This window comes from Trichoplusia ni, chromosome 5, assembly GCF_003590095.1.
Source record: "Trichoplusia ni isolate ovarian cell line Hi5 chromosome 5, tn1, whole genome shotgun sequence".
NCBI classification, from domain to species: Eukaryota; Metazoa; Arthropoda; class Insecta; order Lepidoptera; family Noctuidae; genus Trichoplusia; species Trichoplusia ni.
The window spans coordinates 13,278,113-13,304,295 of NC_039482.1; the positions used below are offsets into that span (position 1 = coordinate 13,278,113).

At 34.2% G+C, this 26,183-nt stretch overlaps 2 protein-coding genes across 2 annotated transcripts in view; both read right to left on the minus strand.

The window, feature by feature from the left end:
* Positions 1–19,447, minus strand: part of LOC113494565 — a 153,885-nt gene extending 134,438 nt beyond the window's left edge. The window contains exon 1 of the mRNA XM_026872957.1: positions 18,890–19,447. The gene's annotated coding sequence lies outside the window, so the exon portion shown is untranslated. The remainder of the gene's footprint in view (positions 1–18,889) is intronic.
* Positions 19,448–24,120: 4,673 nt separating this feature from the next.
* On the minus strand, positions 24,121–25,765 carry LOC113494566 (zinc finger protein 665-like). Its single transcript, XM_026872958.1, has one exon. It carries the CDS (start codon positions 25,644–25,646, stop codon positions 24,213–24,215), a length of 1,434 nt encoding a protein of 477 aa, XP_026728759.1. The 5' UTR covers positions 25,647–25,765; the 3' UTR covers positions 24,121–24,212.
* Between the last annotated feature and the right edge of the window lie 418 nt (positions 25,766–26,183).

Here is a 26,183-nt window from a genome sequence, read left to right on the forward strand (position 1 = left end):
ACTAATAGGAGCGAAGATACAATGGAAAATGTGGAAAAAAAAACAGAGAAAATTATTCATCTTCGAGGGCTTCCGTTGCGAGCGCTGCGAAAACGTTTCAAGATCTTCTAACCACGTGGACGAAGTCGCGGGTAATACGCTAGTTTACAATGAATAAAAAACACGTAATAGTATTATTCGACATCGGTAGGCAATTTACCGAACAACTAAATGTTTTTAGTCTCCTATAAAACAACAAAACTTAACATTAACTATCTCCGAAAACAGCACTCTATTTTCTAAACACTAAAGATCATTTTACCACATTATTTACCAACGTGGCCCCAACGCACGGTACCAAAGCCGGCATTATAAAGACGTAACTTGTATCGATTTCGCTTATTATAGTAGTTTGCATAAGCAGGTTGATGGCCGTGAATATATTAAACACCGGAATCTGAGCGAGACAATCCAGTTTCGACTGGTTTTAATCCCAACTGTGGGAGTGGGAGTCCGAGATGAAACGATACTACAAGGTAATTTAAGGATAATAGAAGTTATTTTGATTTATGACTTAATCTATACTTCTATACTAATCTTTATCTTTATCTTTACTCTTTACTAATATATAAAGCTGTAGAGTTTGTTTGATTGTTTGTTTGTTTGTTTGTTTGAACGCGCTAATCTCAGGAACTACTGGCTCAAATTGAAAAATTCTTTTTGTGTTGAATAGACCATTAATCGAGGAAGGTTTTAGGAAAACTATAAACCATCACGCTGAAACTAATAGGAGCGAAGATACAATGGAAAATGTTTCAAAAACAGGGAAAATTTGTCATCTTCGAGGGATTCCATTCAAAAAATCCTAACCCTACATATCCATACCTTCTAACCACGCGGACGAAGTCGCGGGCAACAGCTAGTAAGAAATAAATTATTCCTATATGAAAGATAGGATTTTAAATAGTATCATGATTTTGGTAATAACTTGTTTAATAGGTCAATGTCTTTACAACAGCAACTCTGTTTGCGAGACGATTAGATCATCGACATGCACGATTTGTGACATAACGGTGCAGGTTCGAATTCCGCTGCTATCATAAATATTTATGCATTACAAAAAAGGAAACAAAGTGGATGCGGAATCCATGTATAACTTTACGTAAAACATTGTTAATCTTAGTATCTACGAAGATAACTTGGAAGATTAGTATGCCTTAGTAAGCATACAGCACAGGCACTAGAAAGGTATCATACAAACTTCTTTTAAAGTTGACTCAAAAAGGTTTTTAACAGTTTTAGTTATCGGGATAACCCGACGAGCTTCGAGTCGGATTCTCGCTGCGTCAGCTCATCAAAGACTCCGATTCGGTCCGAAACATGTGACAAGCGTTAGTGAATTCCACGAATGTTGGTTCTGAGACTGGGTGCTTTTGTATGTGACTTGACATGAAACCCCCCGAAACACAAGGATTAAATTCCTTAGTGCTGAAGGGAGGAGAGGAAAGCCTATGCCCTGTACTGAGACACTTATAGTTTATGATAATACAAGGTTACTAATAAACTATAATTTTAAGCTACATAAAACGTTAACCATAATTTTAAGCTCTTCATTAGCCTTGTTTAAATGAAAAGTGTTTTAATGGCAACAATATTACGTAACAGGCTTTTACGCTGTTAACAATTTGTATAAAAGCTATTCAGCCAATAACAATAGTAATTTTAAATGGATCTGTGTTTTTCGCAGATTACAAGCTTTTTGGAGTGAAACATGTTGAATATAAATAAATAAATGGATTGAAATAAATGGTTTAGAGGTGTATTTTATTGAGATGTTTTTTTATCGGTCAAGCCTTACAATGTCATGCAGGCATACACAATCAATCAAAAAAAATAGATGAGATTTTTGGATTTCGCTAGAGTTCCCATGGCTAGTTTTGTAACTCCAAGTGACCAGCCAGCATCATACAAATATTTTTTTTGATGATGTCGTTTTAATATAGAGTTCCTATAGCTTAAGCTTTATTGCATTTTAAAGGAAGCTATGTCATGCCAAAATTCACAGTCAACAAAAAGTTACCCAATCGATTTGTTTTTCTACAGCCTATTTGTTCGAAAACAGCCTCTTGGTAAGGGTTTTAGTGTTCTCTCAAAATCAATCCGAAACGCATGAAGTAAACCTTGACCGTTTCGTGGAACATTGCATTAAAACTTTGCAGCTGGAAGTTCGGATAGATCTCAAGAGCACAACATATCTCCCAAGTTGGAAACGAAGCTGTCAGGAGCAGCGAATCGTGGTGTAGTTTGAAATAAATTGCTGATGAATAGCCCTTTAATATCTTATGTAATACTTATAAAATATGAGCTGCCAATTTACTTCTCGTGTATTTTGGAACACAGGGGCTAGGCGTTTTAAAGTTAGCAAGACTTGCTTCTAAAGATTTACTAAAATGTATATATACTAATATATAAAGCTGAAGAGTTTGTTTGTTTGAACGCGCTAATCTAATGGAAAATGTGAAAAAACAAGGGCAGGTATAAATCATAACTTATAACTTCTACCCACGGGGACGAAGTCGCGGGCAACAGCTAGTATGAGATAAAACTGATAATTGATTGATCATCTGTATAAAATTTTCACAAAAGATAAGCGAATTTATTATTTCTCCTAAGAATGATATTTTAGTATCGTGTACCTCTCGCCAACAAGCGACATAGCTTGGCGAGTAAACTTGTAAATGCAATGTAAAGTTATATATGAATAAATAATTAAAAAAAAACACTAACGTTTCAAAAGCGCCTGAATAATTGAAATAAAAGCTTCTGATCTTTTCGATTTTGTATCTATGGATTTCATACATACGATAAGTGGCGAGTTCTGTGCTAACAAACATAAAAAAGACAAAACACAAAATTGCTAACCTCTTCCTATTTGAAGTCAATTGAAAAACAGCTGTCAATGTTAAAACCGAAACGAAAGTACCTACATCCGCACAGGTTTCCATCGATGCTGTCCTTACAATGGGATTCCATTTCCCTGCCATGCAGAGCCATCTTTGTTCTGCACTCCATTCATGGCAGAATGCTTTTCATTTGGCTCTGTATAACTTCAATGCGATATGCAATTGCGTGTTTTCAATAAGCCCATTGGATAGTGGACTGTAGCGCTATGACGATGACAACCGCCTTTGGATGTATGAATATTAACACAATACATAGATGATAAAGTTATTTTATGTACAGGTATATATAAATCAGTTGCATTAAAAGATACAGAGCTATTGTTAGTTTCTAGAGACGTGTTCTTTCAATATAAAATTGCGTGCAACCTTATTACTTCTTATTCAATTGATATCCACAAAGTTATCCAATATGCTAATGACTAATTAGGTCTACAATACTGGCAAGTACCAATTCTAGCATTTAAATACAACTTGGTGTATTGCAAATCTGTCTATACTACTCAACTTACTACCTCCATATATTTTCACATCTCAGCCGTCTTACAAGCAAAACTCTAGCCTACGTTACAATAAATATAAAGCCTACAGATTATAATAATTGTACAATTTCCATTGAGGTATCGTTAGTTGACGCGGGCGCCGTATGAAACCATTCCTCGGCGACATTTATTGCCGGTGCACGATAACGTACGACTAGTGGACACTGGACACTTTAAGCCCACCTCTCGCCATACACTACAATTTGTACGTCGATGTGTTGTTTACGTCATTGGATTACCAAACTGCTGTGTATATTACTGGGATTCTGTTTGCTATTTTTTATACTTGTATCTTTATTTTGTTACTGGCAACCTATTGGGTAAGATATACATACTAATAATAGACCTGACTTTATAAATTAATTTGTGTATGTCGTGTAATATTCTATACGACTATAAAGACGTGTGTATTTACTCTCATTGGACAAAACCGCGATACTGAAATGTGACTAAATAGTATGTATTTAAGAATTATAGGAAGAAAGAAACCTAAACCACGAAGTTTTGCGGATATATTTTTGGTATATTTCAACATATTTAAAAGTAAAATTTTACAATAATAATAGTTAAAAGAAAGCGTTACTTAAAGCGATAAAATTTCATAATTCAAAACCACATCAAACACTCGATGCTAATAAAAAAGAGTATTAAAATAAAACATTTCTAATATGTCTCGATAAATTCCGCAGAACTAAAGCCACCATGAAGGTAACTCGCTGTTTTATAAAACGGTTTACTGGGATCAATTTAACTTTTCGTTTCGCTTGACATCACTTCCAACCGTGTTTAATGGCTACAGGTCCGTTAAAGTTAATCGATAACATACAACTTGTATAATATTGAAGTTTTATATAATTTCTTACGGTAGGTATTCATAAATCATTGTTTATATTTAGTTTTTGTACTATTACAACCGCGTATACTTACGACTCATGTAGAAGGAAATGTATTCATTGTGACGCCTCGTAAGGGTAAGAACATTCACACAAACATAAAACACATGCCCAAAGAATACCCACAAATATCTTCTGTTGGTCTATCATATTCAAGCCACATAAACTATACAAAGAAACATGATTTTGAAAGACACGTATGAAAGTAAAATAATTACCTAATGAACTTTTTTTTACACCTCCTACTGAATATTTTACACTCTAAAGACCATACTTACCATTATATATTATATCATTACTTTAATGTATAATTTATTCTAGTTCACTGGTGTCGGCTTTTCCTATCTGACAACCCTGAGAAGATTTGTCGAAACAAGCTCAGGGATCATTGTCTCTTTTGAAGAAGAAGAAGTAACGAATATAATTATTTTCATAATTAATTTACAACATGTCAGTTTCGATGTATCTGTAGAATAAATTATTGACATAAATTACGATATAGTGTTCGTGTAAAACCTATTGAACCCTAGAAATATGACACCATTTTCTTGACTTTCACATAGAGCCACTAATCCCTTTTCAGTCAAAGGCCAAAACCAAACCAATTTAAATACAGTCCACCGCACATCAGCGGTTATATTGTAATAGTGACAACCCTATTACAAAAGCTGTAAGGTGTATTTTAGTAATGTACTTGATGTGCGGTCGACTGTACTTATAGGTATTCGATGTTCGATCGTTTAGTGAAGAGCAATTTGCATGAAATTAGCACTTGCGGCTCTAATTAACCTGAGTTGCCTTTGACTTTTATCCGTTAAATTAACGCGGTTAGTTGTGGAACCGTGTAACTGAGTTTCGAATGGAAACTTTTGCGGAAAACAATCATCTTAGCATAGGCTTAAAATGATTTGATCACAATATCAAATCATTAAAGCATTTTTTCTGTATTTATGAGGTAGGTACACGTGCAAGGCTTTAAATTAAGAACAAAGAGCATTTGTCCTGTATACTCCTTCAACTGCAGGAGAGGACCACAGCATGCAAAATCAACGAAATATGAAAACAGTTCAACAAGCAGATTACCTTTATTTTAAGACATATTTTAATACCATTTTACTTCAATATACTAACCAGTAGCAGAAAACAAAACAAAGAAACAAAAGACAATAATTTAAGATTTCTATCTCCCTCTCATTACAAGTCTATCATCAACCAATTCTAGACTTTAGAAAACATTCTACACTTTCCCATGTGAACAGATTAACAAGACGCCAACAAAACCTAGTGCAAACTTCAGTAAACATTTCCATAATCCACGAACGTTACAATCGTTTATAAGTATTGTAGTTAACAAGCAACTGTTTTCTCCGAAGAAAACAATACGAATCAATTCCTTTGAGTGGGTTTGTAATGTTTGTAGGTTACTCAGAATGGTAATCTGACACATTGACTAAGAGAACTCAACAATAAGGTTAAAGGAATTTCAATGGAGATGGAAATGTGGAATTGTAAAGAGGAAATGTATGTATCTATTAGGTATTCGAAGGTAAAACAGAAGCCGTTCGGCTGTTTGTTCGTACGTTTGTCACCAGGCGTACCCGTCATTGCTTTTACCTCGATGATTATTTGCATTATATGTTGTTATAACAACATATAATTAAAATAATCATCATAGTATAACTTATAACAGCAGCAAATACTCGTACTGCGTCTATGAAAATTTTTACTATATTCCGTTCTTGAGATACAATCTGGTGAAAGACGGACGGACAGTAGGACAGATAGACGGAGCCTGAGGCACAGGATCGTCTAGCCTTAGTGACGATAATAAAACAGTTAATAACTCTACTCTGAGGTTTTAGATTCGGGTAAATTTTAACTAATGATCAATACAATGCCTTTGTAATTCCGCCATTGAATTCCTCTACAAATATAATGACACATGTGCATTATGATCAAATAACGATCACATTTCAACAATTTTGCATGCCAACTACAACTTTTAATAAATACGAAGGAAATAATAATAATAAAGGATATACATATGTATATGATTTATGGATTTAATTACTAGTGTTTAATTAACTTCCCTAATTGGAAAATGTGTGATGCAGATAAGAACGCATGTTATAAACCGTTCAATCATTTGTCCAGTCGAGTGTAACATGTTTCCTTTTTCTTCACATGATTTTTATAATTAAATTATTAAACAATCTTAATCATGTATCATCAGCCAATTAGCAGTCAACATAGTCTCCATTTTATCGAATAGTTTTTTCTTTTATTAGCAGCAAATTAAGATGTATGAGCAACTTCATTAATGATAGAAATCTGTTTGCTACATAAAATATGGGACGTTATAAAAATATCCGAGAAAATCTAATATATAAAATTACCGTGTCACGATGTTAGTTACCGTACCTACTCCTCCGAAACGGCTTAACCGATGTTTACCAAATTTTATATGCGTATTCAGTAGGTCTGAGAATCGACTAAAATCTATTTTTCATACCCCTAAGTGAGTTGCTCAAGCTAAAATTTTTATTTTTTATTTTTTGGACGAAATTTTTTGTTTTAATTTTTTTATAGCATTAAAAAATACATACAACTAGAAATAATTTATTAGGCCAAACAACCTTTGCTGGGTCAGCTAGTAAGTATATTTATAAATAAAATAATAAATAATAATAAAGATATTATTTGAACCACAAGTACTCAACTCTAGTCTTTAACATTTACTTTCAATTTCTTACTTATTAATACAAAACAAGTAATTAATTGTTTGGTTATAACAAGAACGGTCTAGTCTTAATCGCTTCAGGGGATTAGGATAACAATTACGATCGTGTAATAGTTTGTAATTAACAATGTTAATGCTACAATTTATTAACAAAAACAAAGCCGTATATTTGCAGAATACTGAAATAAAATAATCTTTGTATTCAGGCGAATATTACAAGAAATAATCGCTAGGATTATGGCGGTCAAGTAAATATATATAAAGATTTTTATTTTCGTTAACAATCGTTAACAATTTTATTTTCGTTTCTTTATTTTACGCCTAGTTTTATTAAGTAAAGGAGATTAGTTAGTGTTTCTGTTTTGTATATGGTTTCAATCACGTTTGTCATTGTATGTAAGTCACGCGTTGACAGCGCACGATACATTTTAGAAGAGGCTTGTGTTTCAGGCTTAGGTTTCAGGCACTTGAAGGCACGTGAATGAATCAAACCCTAGTACCCTAGCCCTAGTACCTAGCCCTAGTACCTACCTAAATAGGTACAAGGGCCACGTTCGAAACAAAATTCTGAGCCATTATCGATATTATAGTCGCGTTTATAGAGAATGATGAAGAATCCTTTTTTTTTGGTAAGGCGGTTGGACACCCACTCCATCGGGGGAGAAAATGGGTAGTGTCAGACTCTGACTGACAAAACCTGAACCGCCGTGCTACGTCATCCGCGTTTTTGTGTCGGTGTATGTCAATGCGTTGCAATCCTTCATACAATGCTGAAAGCAATGGATCCTGAAAGCAATAGTATATCTTACTTAATACTCCGTTGATCTAGAGCTTACTTATAGGTATAATGGCAAGCTTTCGGCACTCCTTGCATATGACATTACCATAAACCACTGCAACGACCACAACTCTTCGATTGCCACAATTTCCACAATTCCCTCATTGGTCTAAAACCCTAGTAATATTTAATAAGGCCTAACCTAACCTAACCACTGGTAGACCATTCTCTCTTACCTATTAACTGTCGCTGGCTACGAGCCTCGTGAATAAATAATGTCACTTTCTTGATACGATAGTTCCAAGCTATTTATAATTCAGGTACATGTTCAGTAATAGATAGGATTCATGGAGGTCTTTAGTAATTGGATTTATGGAACCAAAGAATGATTTAGTTTGATTCTTTGGTATTTTGTTTCTCTTTTCTTGCTTGAATGAGTGTAGGTAGGTGCCTATAAAATGTTTTTGGTTTGATGATACAAAAATATTATAATTACGCATTTCTATTACTAATACAAAAATGAATGCATGATAACAAAAATATGAATCAAAGAAGCAAGGAATATTGAAATAGTAATTCTAACGCAATTATTTATGATGGTTTAGATCTCAAAGCAATTACCGTAAAATATAAATACTGGTTGACAAAATTTGACATAAAGTGGGGCCTAACATTGCTTCGTTTATAAATTGCGTAGTAGAGAAAACAACAAAGAAAATAAAGTACAATAAACCACGCAGTCCCACTTTGACGATACTAAGACAGTTAAAAACATCTTTATTACAAGGACGTTAAGTTCATTTTAAACATTCAGTCGTTCAAGTGCAGACTAGGCAATGTAATCTAATATTCCTGTTGTTACATAAACTATAACGACGACTGCTAACAGCGGGTGGGCAGACATCAAGGTAGTGCATACGGATATAAAATGACTTTCTATAAGCCTTACTTTCCGGGATGTTACAGACGTAACAATATAATGATTATTTAACGACTTCCAAATGCTGTTCTTGAAGAAGTATTATGTTTTATGAACTTTTATATCATCATCGTGTAATATCAGATCAACCAATCGCCAGTCAATGCTCAACGAATTCATTTTCTAGGTTTCCGTATCTACAATTTAAAAATGAAACCCTATGACTAAGTTCCATCTGTCGGCTCTGTCTACTCGTCCGTCACCAGGCTGTACAATTTAAATTTTCACAGATGATATATTTCTGTTGCTGCTACTAAATTAAAGATGAAGGTTAAGCAATGATTGTGAAGATCACTTTTATTCGTTTTTCTTTATCCTATTTGTACGATTTTCATCATGAAAATAATCAACCTAAACTGAAATTCGAAAACTCATCAGCGAAAGATGAAAACGTGGAGTTATTCCAATATAAAACGAAAGAAGCAATTTAAAAAATCATTATTCTATTAAATATTACACAAAAATAAAAGCAATTTACTAATTTTATTTATTTAATTTATAGCTGCAATACATCTTTTTATAACTCTGAATCCACTTCACGTCGTCATCGTTTTAATCCTTATCAAAGCTCTAAAAAGCCTTTAATCCTGGGCTCTTAGCGCTGCGGTGCCCAAACCCATATAAAGCCCATGCAATACCATACATTGTACCTACATACATAATTTAAACATTATAAAAGTGAGAGTTTCATGAATGATTCTGGTCTGTTTTGATGTACGATGACAGACTGACTGTGATGTGTTCCAAACCAATTACACCTTGGCAGGGTTCGACCAAATTGGGTTCTGCACGTTGGAAACTGATACTAGTGCTAATTCGCGCCGTGGCACAAATTGGAACTACGCTCGACCGAGAGTTAAAGACGCTGATAACACACGATTGCTACTCGATGTTACGTGTCATTTCCAAATCAACTCAAAATTCACTCATTTCATTCTCACATTAAAATCAATAACAGAATCCAGTCAGTATTGGGAATGAGCATACTGTACTATCGATAAAAAATATCATGAACGTTACAAACATTGCAATAATAGCAACTTTCTGGCAAAATTATACAGGTAGAAGAACATAAGTGCCAAAATTAAAAAAAAAATAATAATATTGGGGTTTCGTTCTAGATTCATTATTACAAATAACAGCAGGTTTAAGATTGTTTTTGAGTCAGGAAGTGAAAGTAGTATTATATTGAATTAATTGCTAACATTTTTTTGGATCTGACAAAATCATTCGCATTATATCGCATCCTTTATCCGTGTAAAAATATTTACATGACTTTATGCTTATATCTTCTGATACATAGGCTCTTATTATTTACCCTTATAAAAACCTTGATACCAACGGAGGAAAGTGACAAAAAAATACATCAGATTGATCGACGTAAAATAAATGATTAAAATCATTTATATGAAAACCGTAAGTAACCAAGCTTCATCCAATTAACAACGCAATTCCATCCAACATGTTCATTTTACCGTACACTGTCAAAGTATTAAATTTTTCGACACTTTCATGTTGAAATACAATTTATTACACCAATAAACAACTACATCGTTTGACAATTTTGAAATATATTGACACACTTTCAATTATTTATTTTTGGTACAGATAATTCTGCTTGAATATGATTCTAGTTTTAAACCGGAAGTACTCGTTTTGACTGCCAGGCCTATTAAATTCGTAGTTAGTGTACCTTGAATTTTTAATTTGTTACTTTCTTTTTCTCCAGTTTTTGCTGTTCCCGACGTGATCCAAAACTATTACCCTTTACATTTTAAGGAAAATACGTAGGAAAAATGTTTCTATGACAAATAAAATTAAAAACTTGAAAAAAACGCAATTTTCATGAAAAATCCGATGAAAAATTCCAAAGCAAGGGTGTCTGGATTCATCTCCAGGACCCCTGGAAAACAGTAAAGCGTTGACGTCCCGTTCACCCTTCAGTGCCAAGTAATAATTATTTTATCCGTCAAACTTATATGTTATATAGTAGATTCTAAGATGTATTGTCATTAATATTAACGCGTTTAGCCTGACTGCCATCACCTCCTCTAAGTTCCATGCAAGTTTCTAACAGATGCAAGATGATACAAGGACGTGAACTAAGTTGGTTTTGTTCCCCCATAAGTTTGCTAGTCACGTATTTACTTAGAAATAGCAGTATTTCACTTTATCTGTCCGAAACGTTCCTTAGTATTTGGGAGACCGGTTTGTCTGATTTTGGGAAAGATAAATTTCTGCATGAGTCCGATTTGCAGTAATTCTTATTATGAAATACTGTGGCCAGTATGGGTTGGGAAACCAGAAAAGAAATTATTCAATAAAATCTTTCTAACCTTAGCATTACTTGAAATATGTAAATAGTGTAATATACCATCGGACCCTCACCGGTTTCTATAAAGACTTGTTTTTATCGCAATTACTATTTACCTTCAACTATAAATTTTCACTTAGGCACTAAACGTCCTTATCCGTAAAAGCAAAGACGTGTAGCTCACAGTTACAGTCTGAACATCTGTTACTATTTTGTTTCATATTTCTTTAACTAAGAGAGTTTTAATCTGTTGTACATAGAGTACTAGCTCAGCACTAGTTGCATTGCCCGCCCAATTGTCGGTTGTAGCTACATAAACAATATCTCCTTTAACCAATAATTATTTTCTAAATATCTTTCCTTTAACAACCGATGACCGATTTCATCCAAATCGGTCCAGCTGTTTGGGAGTAAAGAGGAAACAAATACTCATATACTTTCGCATTTTTATTAGTGATAGTGTTATATCCAAACCGTTCAAACACAAAACCTTGCTTTAATCACTCAAATATTACATGTAGTAATTTTTACATAATCGTATCTCTCTTCTGCATTTCAAAAGCAGCACGAGGAGTACATCGAACCCAATTCCACGTACATTTTAAATACTATTTTCTTTCAAGTTTCTCAGTATTAAAAGACTGCTTTTAAAACAGGATTATTGAAACTCCGTTACATTGCTATAATGATCACGTGTTGCGCTGTGACCGATATTATCGATGGGCTGTATCGCAACACTATGCTAATTGGCTTAAGCCTTTGTCTCTACGATAATAATATGGCTTTAAACAGAAGTAGAAAAAAGATGCCGCCTTTTTAAGTGATGGTATCGGGAGTTCAGGTTTTGAGTTGCTTTAAATGTGCTTGGAGTCTTATTAGCTGCTAAATCGGCTGAATAGCAAAAACTTTTAAGATAGAGGAGTTATTAGGTGATTTAAAAAAAAGACCTTCGTCTATAAGTCAATGAAAAGTAATTATGATTTTCTTTTCTATTTATTTTAGAATACTTGTACTTTTCCCTCAGTATTTTGAGACGCACTTGCACTTCATTACATTGTGAACGTTTCTTTGCAGTAGCTCAATGTATGAAGTATAAGTAGATACATTTACTGTTGTATAAGGAAGCATTCAAAACGGTATAAAGTAACAAATACTCTTCAAAATGTCTAGCAAAATTGTTCAGGAAATACAAAAACAAATATATATGTAATAGGGATGACGACTGGGTATAAAAAGAAAAAATCTCATTAGTCCCTCAGTTAGATAATTGAAAAGTATTAGACACGTATTTTTTCCCTTTTTCAGAAAAACTAGAATTGACAAAGATTAACTGTTTATAGTTTAGGAGAGGGGGCTTGTGACGTAGCGTTATAGTAAAATTTATACTCGATCGTGACGTCACGCGTAAGGTTCATTCACTGTAATTTGGTGAATTTATGTTTGCGGGACAAATTAAAAAATACGTATCCATTATTATACAAAAAACTACAAGACGGACACTGCAAAAAAAATTGTCGTCATCCCTACACTTACAATCAATGTAACATTTTTTCATTGTGATCAAGGCTTATTAAAACCTTTCCGATACTTGAAAAGGCCCGTGCGAGGCAGTGAGACGTATATATATAGCCCGTTACTATTAATAAAAAAATCCTTCAATCAAAAGTTAAAAGCCGTTTCTCTAACGTATTACAGAAAAACTAGTCTGCTTACACCCACCGGGGCACCTTATCGCAATTCTTATTGTACCTAACTTGTTTTAAAAGTACATTTTATTACTATCAAGACGAGTTTGGTGTTTTACAATTCAGGTTTAGATAGTTCTGTGAGCTAACCGTTTCTAATTCTATTTGCCAATTCATTTTACAGTGTTGTTGCCTTAATTGTGACGAAAAGTAAGTATAAATCTTGTTTTACTTACTTCAAGAACTTAGTTTTTTGGGACCGTAACGTAAAGGGTAATAAAGAACTCTATTATTAAGGTTTCGTTGTCTGTCAGACTGTCCGTCTGATCGCTTGTCTGTTACCATGTTGTATCTCATTACGCGTTTCAGTTTGATAATTTAAACATTAACAGATTGTATTTTGCTTTTTTTTCTATTGCTACTTCTGAAAACGAATGAAAAAAAAACTAAGTGAAGCAACGTTGGCACGGTAATTAATTTGAGTTGGTTTTCCTTCTAATTCATTTAAGCCTATTTGTACGGAACCCTCAGAGTCTTAAGTCCGACTCGCACTTAACCGGTTTCGGTTATTAAGACTGTCTTCATTGTTACATCAGTGATTGCCTAATTTGTTCTACGGTCAATCAATTGACATTTTGGACTTGAAATCGTCTATTAACCTTAATTATTTCCTCAAAATGGCATAAAGTAGTGTGGTATGCCTAAATTGGTTGAAAGACTCTTAATTTAATGTCTGTGATGAATATTGATTACATATTACTGTGCTATTTGTGGTTATACTATTAATGTTATTGCTATTTATCTTTAAAAAGGCATCTTTTATTTTTACGTTTTTTTAGAGGTCCGGTTAGTTAATTAGGTCGTGTGGTAAAATCGTCACAGTTACTTATTTGTTTCTATTCTAACTATAAGAAAGAAACCGAATTAAGACAAGAACGTGTCGTCAAAACATAGTAATAAAGAAAATAAAATAGCGAACCAAGCCTTACAAATTCGAACATCCTAGGTATATCACCCGCATTAGATCGCACAATGAACCAACTAATGAACTACTTTACTACAAGATGGGAACAACAAGAGACTAATTTACAATATATACGGTAAATAGGCCTAAATAATAAGGTACGGCCTAGGACATGACACGGTCTGTCTCAAACATGTCTGGGAGTAATCGAATTGTCTTACGTATAACAACTTGATCAATAGATATTAACTAGTGTTGTTGCCCGCGGGCCCGGCTGCTGTAAGTCGAAAATGATCCCACGAGAACGTAGAATTGGAATATAAACCTACCCTATGTGTTAACTCTGGTTATAAACTATCTGTGTATCAAATTTCGTCTAAATCGATTAGTCGTTTTTGCGTGACAGAGGAATAAACATCCTTACTTACAAACATTTGAGTTTACAATATTAGTAAGTAGGATAATTTCTGGTTTCGATAACATAAATTAAAGGCCCTGTTTAAGAACATAGCACTTCTTAATTAGCCCTTAGGTGACTTGCTGTCACTGTGAAATAGAAAAATATATTTTCAAACTCCACTCAGCTGAGTGGCGTTATTGCAATGTTTAAAGAAAAATACATTAACTAAAATACAATTCTACCATCATAGTGTTCTTCTAGTTCCTTTGATGGAGGATTTAAGCTTTTCTTTGTGACGTGAAGAGACAGGAGCTATCTCCACTGCATTTTCTATTCTGAAGATCAAAGCTTAACTGGATCTCTTATTTACATTAAAGGTTAAACTTCAAAGAAAAATGTAGATTCTCCTTGATAATAAAAGGACCTCCGATTTCTTATTAAGATAATGCTTAATGTTAACATTTACAAAAGATATTCTTTCAAGTTAAATATTTAAAGAGCAATCCATTATTTAATTTTTATATGAAAGGTGTCTCGGCTTTTGTGATTAAAATTGATTAAAACTAGGGTTTTTAAGACCACTTATGTGCTCATCATATTAAAATTGAGAGCATAATTTCAAGTTTTACGAGTGAATATTTATCTCTACATTAGCGTAAACCTTGGAGCTTTAAATAATAAAACACACTTTGTATCGTACAGTTCATTGTACCAGCTTTAAGGTCACAATTGTCACAGGCTATTAAAGAAACAATAACCCTAATCCATATTTGACAACAGCGTCTGTGCATTACAATTGAAAGTACTTAAATAGCAATTAGTTGAGGCTCTACCGATTTGAACAATGGACTATATCCACGTGTAAGACTGAGAATAGGTCAGCTCTCCTAGTAGCTAAGATAATAGAGATTTGATCTAACAAAGACCCTTGAAAAGTTAACGATATTACGATCACTACAGTCCGAGGCGGTGAAGTCATTTTGTAACCGAAACCAGTAAGAGGATACGTTTTTGCGGTAGGAAATCAAACCACCACTTCCTTCGACAAAAAATCTCACAAAGACAATCGTAAATTTCAAAAAGAAAGTACATCCGTTCCGTATACTTTTATGAAGATAACGAACGAATAATCATAAATTATGAGGCACTTATGTACCAGATTTCGATTGGCCGTAACCTGAATACGTATTTATTTTTCTTGTCAAAGCGCTACGCCTGATGAACTTATTAATAATATTTTTTTTAATACAAAAATGTACTACCGATCTCAAATTAAAAAAAAACTGAGCCAAACTTGATCAAATTCTTACGGGAGAAACGACAACTATATCGCGGTAAAAATAATCAACAAAATCGGTTCATCCGTTCCGAAGTTCTGAGGTACTAACAAATAATATAAAAAACGAGTAATTAAGAACCTCCTCCTTTTTGAATTAGAAAACGCAACACCCTCCGTGTTGTGTGCTTTTGTCGGCAAAAAGAGATAAGGAAGAAATCGAGAAAAGTTCAAAAATATGTAATACCGAAAGTCTTTAAGCTACTAAAATTATTTAATTACTTGTTATTTTCACTCTGTCTAAGGACAGCAGCACAGCGCGTCTATCCAGCTTTATGTGGGACGTATGGCCACATTACGTATAAAGGAAGCTCTAACTAAAATTTGATTTCCTCCCAACTTTCAGGGAGCCAAAGTTAGTTGAGTTACAGGTGAGTTTCGGGCTGGTGAGATTAGATTTCATATCTACTTTACAAATTCGTTACAATAGTTTGTGAAGACAGGCATCTGCCGCCTTTTGTTTTGACGTATTCCCTCTTGGTATAGGAAGTTAGTAATGATGTTATGGGCCCTTCAGACTCATGGCGGGAATATCCAAGAAGGGAAAATTTGGTGGGTGTCTTTACTTCGCCTTTGGATTTACGGTTGGTGTTGGCATTTTTCAAACGAATTTGTCGGCCGGATTTGTCGATTTGTAGCCACTATTAAAAAGAGCTGAAGTAGTATTGATTTAAGGTGTTAAGTTAGCTAAGTTTTTAGTTTTAGTGAGTTGCTGGTTTTTATCGTCAATTTATGTATCCAATGGATACGAAAGGACTATAATAACGTAAAAAGTAATTGGATAATTCCTTAACCTACTTTCACTTTTGCGCTTGTAATTGTAGGAAAAAATCCTTTCGCACTTTGTTTGACGCCTTGCTGTCCTTCAAAACATAACTAAAAATTGGCAGTACCTACTGCACTGGCACCGCATGTATTGCATTACCATCTCCAAGATACGTTTTTCTATTTGCTGTTATTATTGCGTGTTAAATTGAGACTATTAGTTATAATTTTTTGTTATTAAATTACCTATTCTACAGACGAAAATCAGACCGCAAATTTATCAAAGTTTAATCCGCATCTCGCGATAGTGGTTACCCGACGGCAATTTTTTTGTGATCTGTTAAAAGTCCTCATTTACATCCTGCGCCCAAAGATGGGCGATGGAGTAAGTCGGACTGTTACCGGCTAAAACCACCGGAATGCCTTTCCTTCCCTATACTATGCGGCCAAACTCCTTGGCAGACCACAAAAGAACCACGTGCCCTACATCTTTATGTTCTAAAACAAACTTAAAGTAGAACTCAACCTAATATCAAGTTGATAACGACTTAAAGAAACGAACTTGAGCGATAGTTATGAAAAGCAATTCCAACTGTTCAATCATAACTGTTCTCTTTGTGTTATGGTGACAAGTGAGATTTTTTCCTAAGATTGTAGCTGTTTTATTACCGTCTCGTTCAAGTGTACTTGATTATTGTTCTACTTGTATGTTACATAGGCTTGTACTAAATAACTACTAACGAGATGAAATGGTTTACTCGCGCGTATTTATCGGGATCGCCCGACGAATTTCGGGGATAACCTTTATCATGAGATAACGCTTTGGAATGAGCCTAAGTTAGGTGCTACAAATATAGGTTGAGTGTGAGATGGCTCAATAAGGATATTTAAATAATTGTTAAAGAATACAGATATACACACACACTCATCAAAAAAAGGTGCCAATATGTCAGATTTTCTTCAACGAGAATTGTACGAAATTGGTAAAAAAATATTCTTGCAATATTCCTTAATTTTCAATTCAAATTTTTAATGTCGTAATTTTTAATATATATTCTATAGGTGCTTAGAAATATCTAAAGAGTTAAGAGTTAGTCACGTCCATCACAAACAATTAGCTGTAGTTGACCAATACCAATAAAATTTCTATATTTAGATGCAGGTGAATGCTAAATCAATAGGAACCAAAATAACAAATATTTATCGCAGTAAAACAGCGAATGTACGAGTATTATTAATTAACTTATGAATTTATGTTCACTCATGCTTCAACCAATCAATTTGACAACTTAATTAAATAATTTTTATTCTAGCTTTTGAGGCACATATTGTTTTATTTCCAACTAAAAAAAAAACTTTAATTACATCACGAAGTTAGTACGTATATTCCTACTTTTAATTTGGCATGATTTATAAGTGTCAAGTGAATGCGATTAGATCTAAGAAGAAAGTGCAAAATTAAACTTAAGTAGGTACCTAGGCCTTTGCCCAGCAGTGGGACACAGTGGGCTAGAGAAAAAAAAAAAACAAAGGTACCTAGCACCTACCTAGTTCTTACTCCCTACACTTAAATTGTTAAGATATTAAAGGTAAACAATATTGGTCGGTTTATTTACACAAGTTATTAAATAAATCAGTGAAATATTTCATTGGACCATATTTGATATGGTATTCTTTATTGTTATTCTACATTGATTTTAGTCGTGTTTGTTTATAAACTGAGTTTTTAGACGGATATACACTAAAATGGTTTCCCATTTTTTTAGGTACATAAACAAATGAAGAGAAGATGGATAGAAATAACGAATGATTCTGGGTAGGTAGGTACCTGGATAAGTCTTTTAAATATAGGTAAAATGTGAAATGGGATAAGTGGGGAATAATTTTGTTTGAATATCAAGGTCTTCTACATATATTAACACGACGAGGTAGGTACGATTGAATTGTTTTGGCACGTGCTCCATAAATTAATAAAAACAGATAACAGGGAAGTAGGTACGATTCCAGCTTTAGCCTTCAGATAAAACGCAATGTTTTTCTACCTTTTTTAATTAAAACAAAGCGAACGGTGTTGTTCGAAAAAGTAAACAAAAACATAGGTACCCCCTACACGATTATTGCACGTAACCCGTAGCTAAGAAAAGTATTTTACCGTGCACACGAAAAAGTTGAATTTCATAGTTTATGTTACAATAATAATAATATAGTTTGTTATCTATTGTCACACGAATAACACAGGTTTACAGCGGCTGTACGTCATGATAGCTTATTCTTACATTGCAGCTCCCTTGTGTGTGTGGCTAGTTTACCACATGGAAGTAGGTACTTAGTACATTGTATGTGTGTACCGACCATACATAACGAACGCAATTTATGAAACCGATCGTAACTAATAAAGATTTACTGCAAAGCCGTAAAAACAACGTAAAATTTAATAGGATGCGGTAACCGCAAGGAGCAATACAAATTAATACTGCATAGCTGTTATTTATAAACATAAAGTACTAACATTATAATGCAACGAAATCTTAAAAGTCGGCCGTTGAAAACTAACCTGTTGCCAAAGAACGCCTGGGAGCGGCGAAATATCACCACCGGACCGATTTAGGTCCTATTAGAATCCAATTCGACACAAATAATACTAAAAAACACTGTTTACAACACTTATCGATTCACAATAGCGATTAGAACAAATCTTCCAATCGAAAAGTTTTAGATGAAAAGAAATTGCAACATAACTTTTTAGCAAACAATTTTAACTGTTTTTACGCACAGAAAGTATATTATCTGTGTTATTACACAGTATAGGACGTGGGAACTTTCAAATGTGAACACTTTTTAACAGATGCATTTCTGTTGACGATCGTTTTAGCGGTAAAAGTGGCACTGACACGTGTTCACTCGACGCGGGTGTAACTGGACTGAAGCAAAAATGGCGGTGGCGGTGGCCGGTCGGCTGACTGGCGACGAACGGCGCCGCGCAGTCAAAGATCATGCTTGTAGTGCACAGGTGAAAGAGTTTAGGTACAGGTAAATAAATATTGTAAACTCTGTTAAACAAGCAATGCCGCTAATGGAAATAGAATCAATAAAGGGCTGACCTCTTGCTGCTAATACAATAGATACCAAGATTCTGAGAGTATATTTTTTTACCTTTATTTTTACGTACAAAAATACATAGAGCTTCAAACCCAATTACTGTTTTTTTTAATGGTAATGCAATTTAATTAACCCCTAATGGTAAAAATTGGAAAAGGTGGATTTCTTACATGAAATGAATAATTGGAATAGAGATAAAGTATTTAGTAAACTATAAATTGATGGATAGACGTAATTAATGGCCAAAAAATAATACCTGTTCGTATATTTACCTACTTGTGTTTGAGTATGTTGTCGCCTCTCAACATTTCCTAGCTTAATCTATGATGCAAGCAACAGTGCAGTGCTACCGCGGCGCAAAAACCGGTATTCGAAAAAAAAATGGCCGTAAATACAAGTAAACATACATTAAGGAATAACGTAGAAACCCACGGCTTATGTAAACATTATATATTATTTAATTGATCGAGTGGGCGAAAATATTACCAACGCGCTTTTACAAATCAGAACGGTGTAGCAATCAATGTTACGGATGATAATAAACACAATTTATCATATCCAAGCACAAAAGGATTTTCGTAAGCGCTTGACAGCCATCGTTCTTTATGTAAACAATTGAAAGTCGGTAATGTTGATCTGATGTAAGCATAGAGTTGGCATATAATTTTACGACTAAAAATCTCCTGACAAAAAAAGTGTACGACTGCTTGCTTAGGTTTTTTTGCAAGACGACTTTAGACTCTTGGCTGACTGGCTACCTCCATCGCCTGATACTAGCAAGAGGAAAGAGCCAAAATAAATATCTAGAAATAATTATTTTTCTGCGTTTGCTTAGGCTTACTATACAAACACAGTTCCAAATATAGATTCAAACCCATTATGTTTCACACCCAATGGACCTATACAAACATTTTAAGTGAATTTTCACATCTATCCTTTTTGTAGGATATATATAATTTTTAATGGATTTTGGATCATTCATCATGGTCAATGTAAAATATTGAATAAACCGAAATAAAATTCTCTCAGGCATCATAAAAATAGCTTTACAACAAACCTAACCTAACAATTTTATTAGTTGCAAGAAAGGTTTTCTTCAATCAAATTCTAATAATTAAAAAAAGAGTGTAAATTTTATATTTTTTATTCATAACCCATAAAGCTAAGAACAACTGACACAATCGGAATAGGTAGTGATTATAATATTGACGTGCTTAGTCGTACTTCACGAACTTACATCCCTCAATTTAAGATTTAAATTTTCAAATGGATATTAAATATTCCATGAAACTTGAAACGCTATCTCAGTTCATTAATTAAACGATGTTACACACGTCGATGTTGCCAGTTAATAGTGGTTTTAATTTTAATAAAGGAGGGTACAGACAATATTGATTTTAATCGTAGCAAAGAGGCTCTATCGCCAATTACTCACCCACTTTTGCTAAAGGACTTGTCGAGGAGAGGAATTATATTATGAAAATGATCATTTTGTGAAAGACAGACGGCTTATTATTTTGACCTTGGTCTGCGTATTTTGTATGACACGTCAAGTACCTAGGCAATAGCCATTGTTATTTAAGCTCTGTCTGCTGACGTAGAAGTGTCCTACTAATAATATAAACGCGAAATATTGTGAGTATGGATGTGTGTTTGGTACCTCTTTCACGTAAAGAATATTGAATGGGTTTTAATTAAACTTATCAATAATATATACATTCGTATTAAGCTCATAATATAGGTGCCTGAAATACTGATCCTGCGCACACGAAGTCGCGGGTACTAAGTTGTTTTTAAAAGCCACAATTGGCGATGTCCCTAGATTACGATGGCAATGGTATCGACAGTTGGCTACTTAATCCTCCATATTCCGGCCGGAATGATTCTTCAAGATCTCTGAAGTCTACACAAAATGGTCTTCTACAAAACATCAATTCAGAAAATTAGAACAGTTTCGATAGGTGAGCCAAATTAGGTAATGAATGTACCACCTGTAATTTGTTAACATACCGATTAATCCACAAAAAATAGAGCACAATTTTATGGAAAGGAAGAAGCAAGCTTTAATTTTTTGTCTCTTTGAAACTTTTTACATCCGGTAGTCACAATAAAAAGCTCAATTAAAAACGTTTTCTAACGTTCACGTGTTTGTTCAACAGTTTCAACTTCCCCGTCAGCTTACGGATGTTAATTAACCCGGGTAATCCGGCTGTGATTTGTTGTTCGGGCTAATGATGACGTGTGAATCTGTCTGTGTATGACTGATGCGGAGATGTATTCCGATATGTCAAAGCGATCCATTATGTCTTAAGTGAGGGTGTAACCGTAATAACCTTATTATAAAATAAACATTTAATAAAATGGTAGGTTCCGAAGCGTTTTCAAAGAATCTTATTCTTTATTCAATCCGATTTTGCAAAGCGCCTGTTAATTTCAATTACCGGGAGACAAGAATTTTGTTGCTTAATAACACACCAAAAGCACAGTAGAGAAATATATCTGTGTAGCCTGTCTATAACAATACCCTGTATACCGCGCGTCCGATAGCCCTGTGAACTGTAGAAATAGACAAAGTAACACGAACATACTCTCCCCACAGTTAAAACGGTTACCAATGGTTGTTTAGATATACTAAGTTTTTGGTGTGTAAGTAGCTAATTGCGTGACTTTAACAAATGTAAATACGTGATTAGGTGCACATTGTAGAGTCACGCAATTATTTTCTAAGTACTGATTATTTTCTACATAAACGCTGATTAAAAATTACACACTAAAATCTAACTACAGCGTATCCTTACAATCACTCATAATCGTAACCATCGAACTTAAGCACCAAGTTAAGTGAAACTAGCAACTGGTTGTTCTTTATCAAGGCCTCCAAAAAAATCCGTACGTAACACGAAGGATAAGAAAACGTTGGAAATAGTCCCAAAATGGGTAAAACGCGTGTAGGGTTTACGTGGATTAAAGAGAACGGCTAGATAAGATTGATTGCCACAGTTAGTTTAACCGTCTGCGATTGATTACGGCTGCCCCGGCATTAGGTCGGGATTAGCTCGACAAATATCTCCACGCCGCCGAGACAAAAAGCTCCTTAATGTAAGGTGCCAAACATTTGAGAGGAATCCGTGTGGGTTCTGCGGGCGTCAGGTGTGTTGAAGTGGAAAATATTTTGAATAGGTTATTTGAAATAGATATTGAAAGTCCTTTTATGATATAAGTTATGATTTATACCTGCCCTAATTTTTAACATTTTCCTTTGTATCTTCGCTCCTATTAGTCGCAGCGTAATGGTATATAGCCTATAACCTTCCTCGATGAATGGTCTATTCAACACAAAAAGATTTTTTCAATTTGGACCCGTAGTCCTTATTAGCGCGTTCAAACAAACAAACTCTTCAGCTTTATATATTAGTATAGATTATTTACATGTAAAATTAGGGTCGCGAGAAGGGCAAAAGTAATAAAATGCCAGTCTTATAAATATTATATTCATTATTCTTCAAATACATTTTTAACCCACAATTTTAGTAATGATACATATTACAATTACGCATAAATACACAATCTTGAACAATATATTTTAATTTAAAATAGTTTGCAGTCTATATAAACATACAAGCTAAAACACTAATCTAAAAGGTTTTTGTGGAGCAATAACATAAACATCAAGCATACTATGAACTGCACATACTTTGCCTAAAATATCGGTAGATAGCTTAAGCAATCTTCGAGCCAAATCCCACCTATTTCAGTAGAACTTTTGAATTAGGAAAAGTAATTTTCACATCTGTAACGATCTTGCTTCAAAAGGTCGTGGTAGATCTGAGATGCACCTGACCCGTATCGGTATCAACATTCTAGGGTCGGTACCTATCTACGAAAATTGATACGCTCGACGCATTACGCGTATGTAAATGTTTTAATATTCGACATATTGGCTTTACGCAGCATTTGCTAAGTTAGCTGGGGGCCTACCATATAGAACTTACAATTAGGTATAGAAAATAGGCGTGACTCTAAGCTGTGTCAATTCCGCATCGACCTAATTTTGAGTGGAGTCGGTAGGCCCCCCATCGGCCCCATTTGAGTATGTGTATATTATATTGTATATATGAATATAATGCAGAAAATCTTGAAGCAGCCGCAGCTCTAGCCAGCCTTACATTTTGAACTATGACAACGATTGTGTATAAATAAATAGGTTCAGAGACCTTTTTCTAAAATACCAAACATTTATTATTGCACATTAGCCAATTGAATTTAAAGTTAATAATTTATTTGTAAATATTCATGATTTTGATTTTTGAACACTTTTATAATAGGATCTAAGCTTACAAAATAGTTATTCTGTACAAAGATGTTCATTATACTCTAAAAATAAAATATTCTTAATATCTTGATTCTAGGATCTAATTGAGATTGACATTATAGTGCATTGATTGCTTATTTTACAATAGGAATGACGACAATTTTTTTTTTCAGTGTCCGTCCTGTATAATAATGGATACGTATTTTTTTATTTGTCCCGCAAACAAAAATTGACCAAATTACAGTGAATGAAACTTACGCGTGACGTCACGATTATGTATAAATTTTACCATATCGTTACGTCACAAGCCCCCTCTCCTGAACTTCAAAGCAGTTAATCTGTGTCAATTCTAGTTTTTCTGAAAAAGGAAAAAATGCGTGCATACTTTTCAATTATCTAACTGAGGGACTAATTAGATTTTTTCCTTTTATACCCAGTCGACTTTCCTATTAAAGATATTAACTAGTTATGGTGACAATGTTATAACATGATCATATTTATTTTCCAATTTACACTCTTGTTTAATGTTCATAGAATTTTCTGCTTTTTCCTTTTCAGCTTTAATTTTACCTAATGGCATCATGGTCATTTCTGTGCTGTGATGCTTCATAATGTGCCTATGTATGGAATCCTTTGCGAAGAACTTTTTGTCGCAGTGTGGGCACTGGTAGTTCTTTTCAACATGCCGCTTCTGATGTATTTCTAACTTTTCAGCATTTTCAAGAAACATTCCGCATGTCAAACAAGCAACATTACTCAGTGTGTGCCGTGCTTTATGTGTTTTCAGTGAAGCCTCAGTGTAAGAACTATATTCGCATATATCACAATGATATTTCTTAGCCTTTTGATGTACTCGTCTTCTGTGATTACAGAGTTCTCCGAGCGTGAAAAAGTTAGCAGGGCAAATCTCACAGATATAGCTTCTCACACCGCTGTGGCGTTTCATGTGAGTATTCAAATTCGTACGACATTTAAACATTTTCTTACATATCTCACACTGAACTGATTTTGGCCTGTGTATCCGCAAGTGTTTGTAATATTTACTTCTTCCTTGTATATGTTTACCGCAGACATGGCATGTTGTTTCAACTTTGTAATCTTTGTGATAAGCCTCTCTGTGGCCTTGTAGGGAACTATGTTGTGTGAAAGACTTGGGGCAGTCGCGGCAGTGGAACCGTCTATCACCTGTGTGTGTTGTCAAATGTGCATCCATATCCTTGATACGTTTTGTACTGTATGTACACTCAAGACAGTGAAACACCCGGTCCCGGCCCAGTCCTTCGACGCGGATTTTGTCGGCGACTCTGCAGCTGCGAGACTGTGTTTTGATATGAACATTATAAGCTTTAAATGATTTAAAAACTCGTTTGCATTTCTGACAAATTAACTTTTCCGGTTGGTGTACTTTCCTCCAGTGTACAGCTAACTTGCATTTACTCTTGAAACTCTCTCCACAGTCATCACATATTAACTTCACTTGAATGGGTTTGTTTTTCTTGGTGGTATTTTCTTCTGTGTCACTGCCTATTGCTACAGGTTCTATAACTTCATTTTCGAATACATCTGGGCTCCCTACTTCGGCTATCTCAAGCAATCCATTAACTACACTAGGAACTGGCACCTTCAATGGTTTAGGTTTATTTACAAGGGCGCGCAGAATCTTATCCGAGGTCTCAAACTTCTGTTTGAAGTCGACAGCAGATTCAAGTTGCAATAAGCATTCTGGACATATTAACTCTGGGTATCCATCGTTTTCTTTTACATCAATATTCGTCACATATTTAATTCTGTCTGATATTAAAGCATCATTGTATTTCTCAAACACAAAAAAGAATATTTGTTTCTCTAAATCATAACGCAGGCAAACTCTGCAGTTAACAGGTTTTGTGGTTTGTTCCATTATTTACATCTTCATTCAAATTACTTGATTTTCTATTTACTAAAACAAATATTATTGCTAAAATGCGAAGTGACATATATAAATGAGCACATTGCGCTGCAGGCGAAAAAAAACAAAATATACATATCTTTAGCTTTTAATATGTTTTGTCTCAGTTTGTTACCTGCCAAAAGTAGCTCGTCCCTTTTTAATGCTATTGATAATTGAATATTGATCATATTACACATAGCTGAAACGCGCATCATGACAGGTCGAAGCAAGTGTTGCTATGATAAAATATACACAAAGAGTGGCCATAATATGTTTTTTTAGTTTACGGGGTTTTTTTCTGTGTAGAAAATGTCACCCCGATGATTTTTACAAATACTTTAAAAAATTAACACTTACATATATAATTAGTGGCCTGCCCGCAATATTAGGCCATAATATGTTTAGTAATATTTTCCAAAAGAAATAAAAAAATATTAAAATGGTCGTCTAAAGGCCTGTACAAGAGGATTTTGAATGTTCAGTTTAAAATTATTGGAATGCTTCTCA

Excerpts from the sequence above, each read along its gene's own strand:
- LOC113494566 (XM_026872958.1), bottom strand. The coding sequence starts at position 25,646 with ATGGAACAAACCACAAAACCTGTTAACTGCAGAGTTTGCCTGCGTTAT.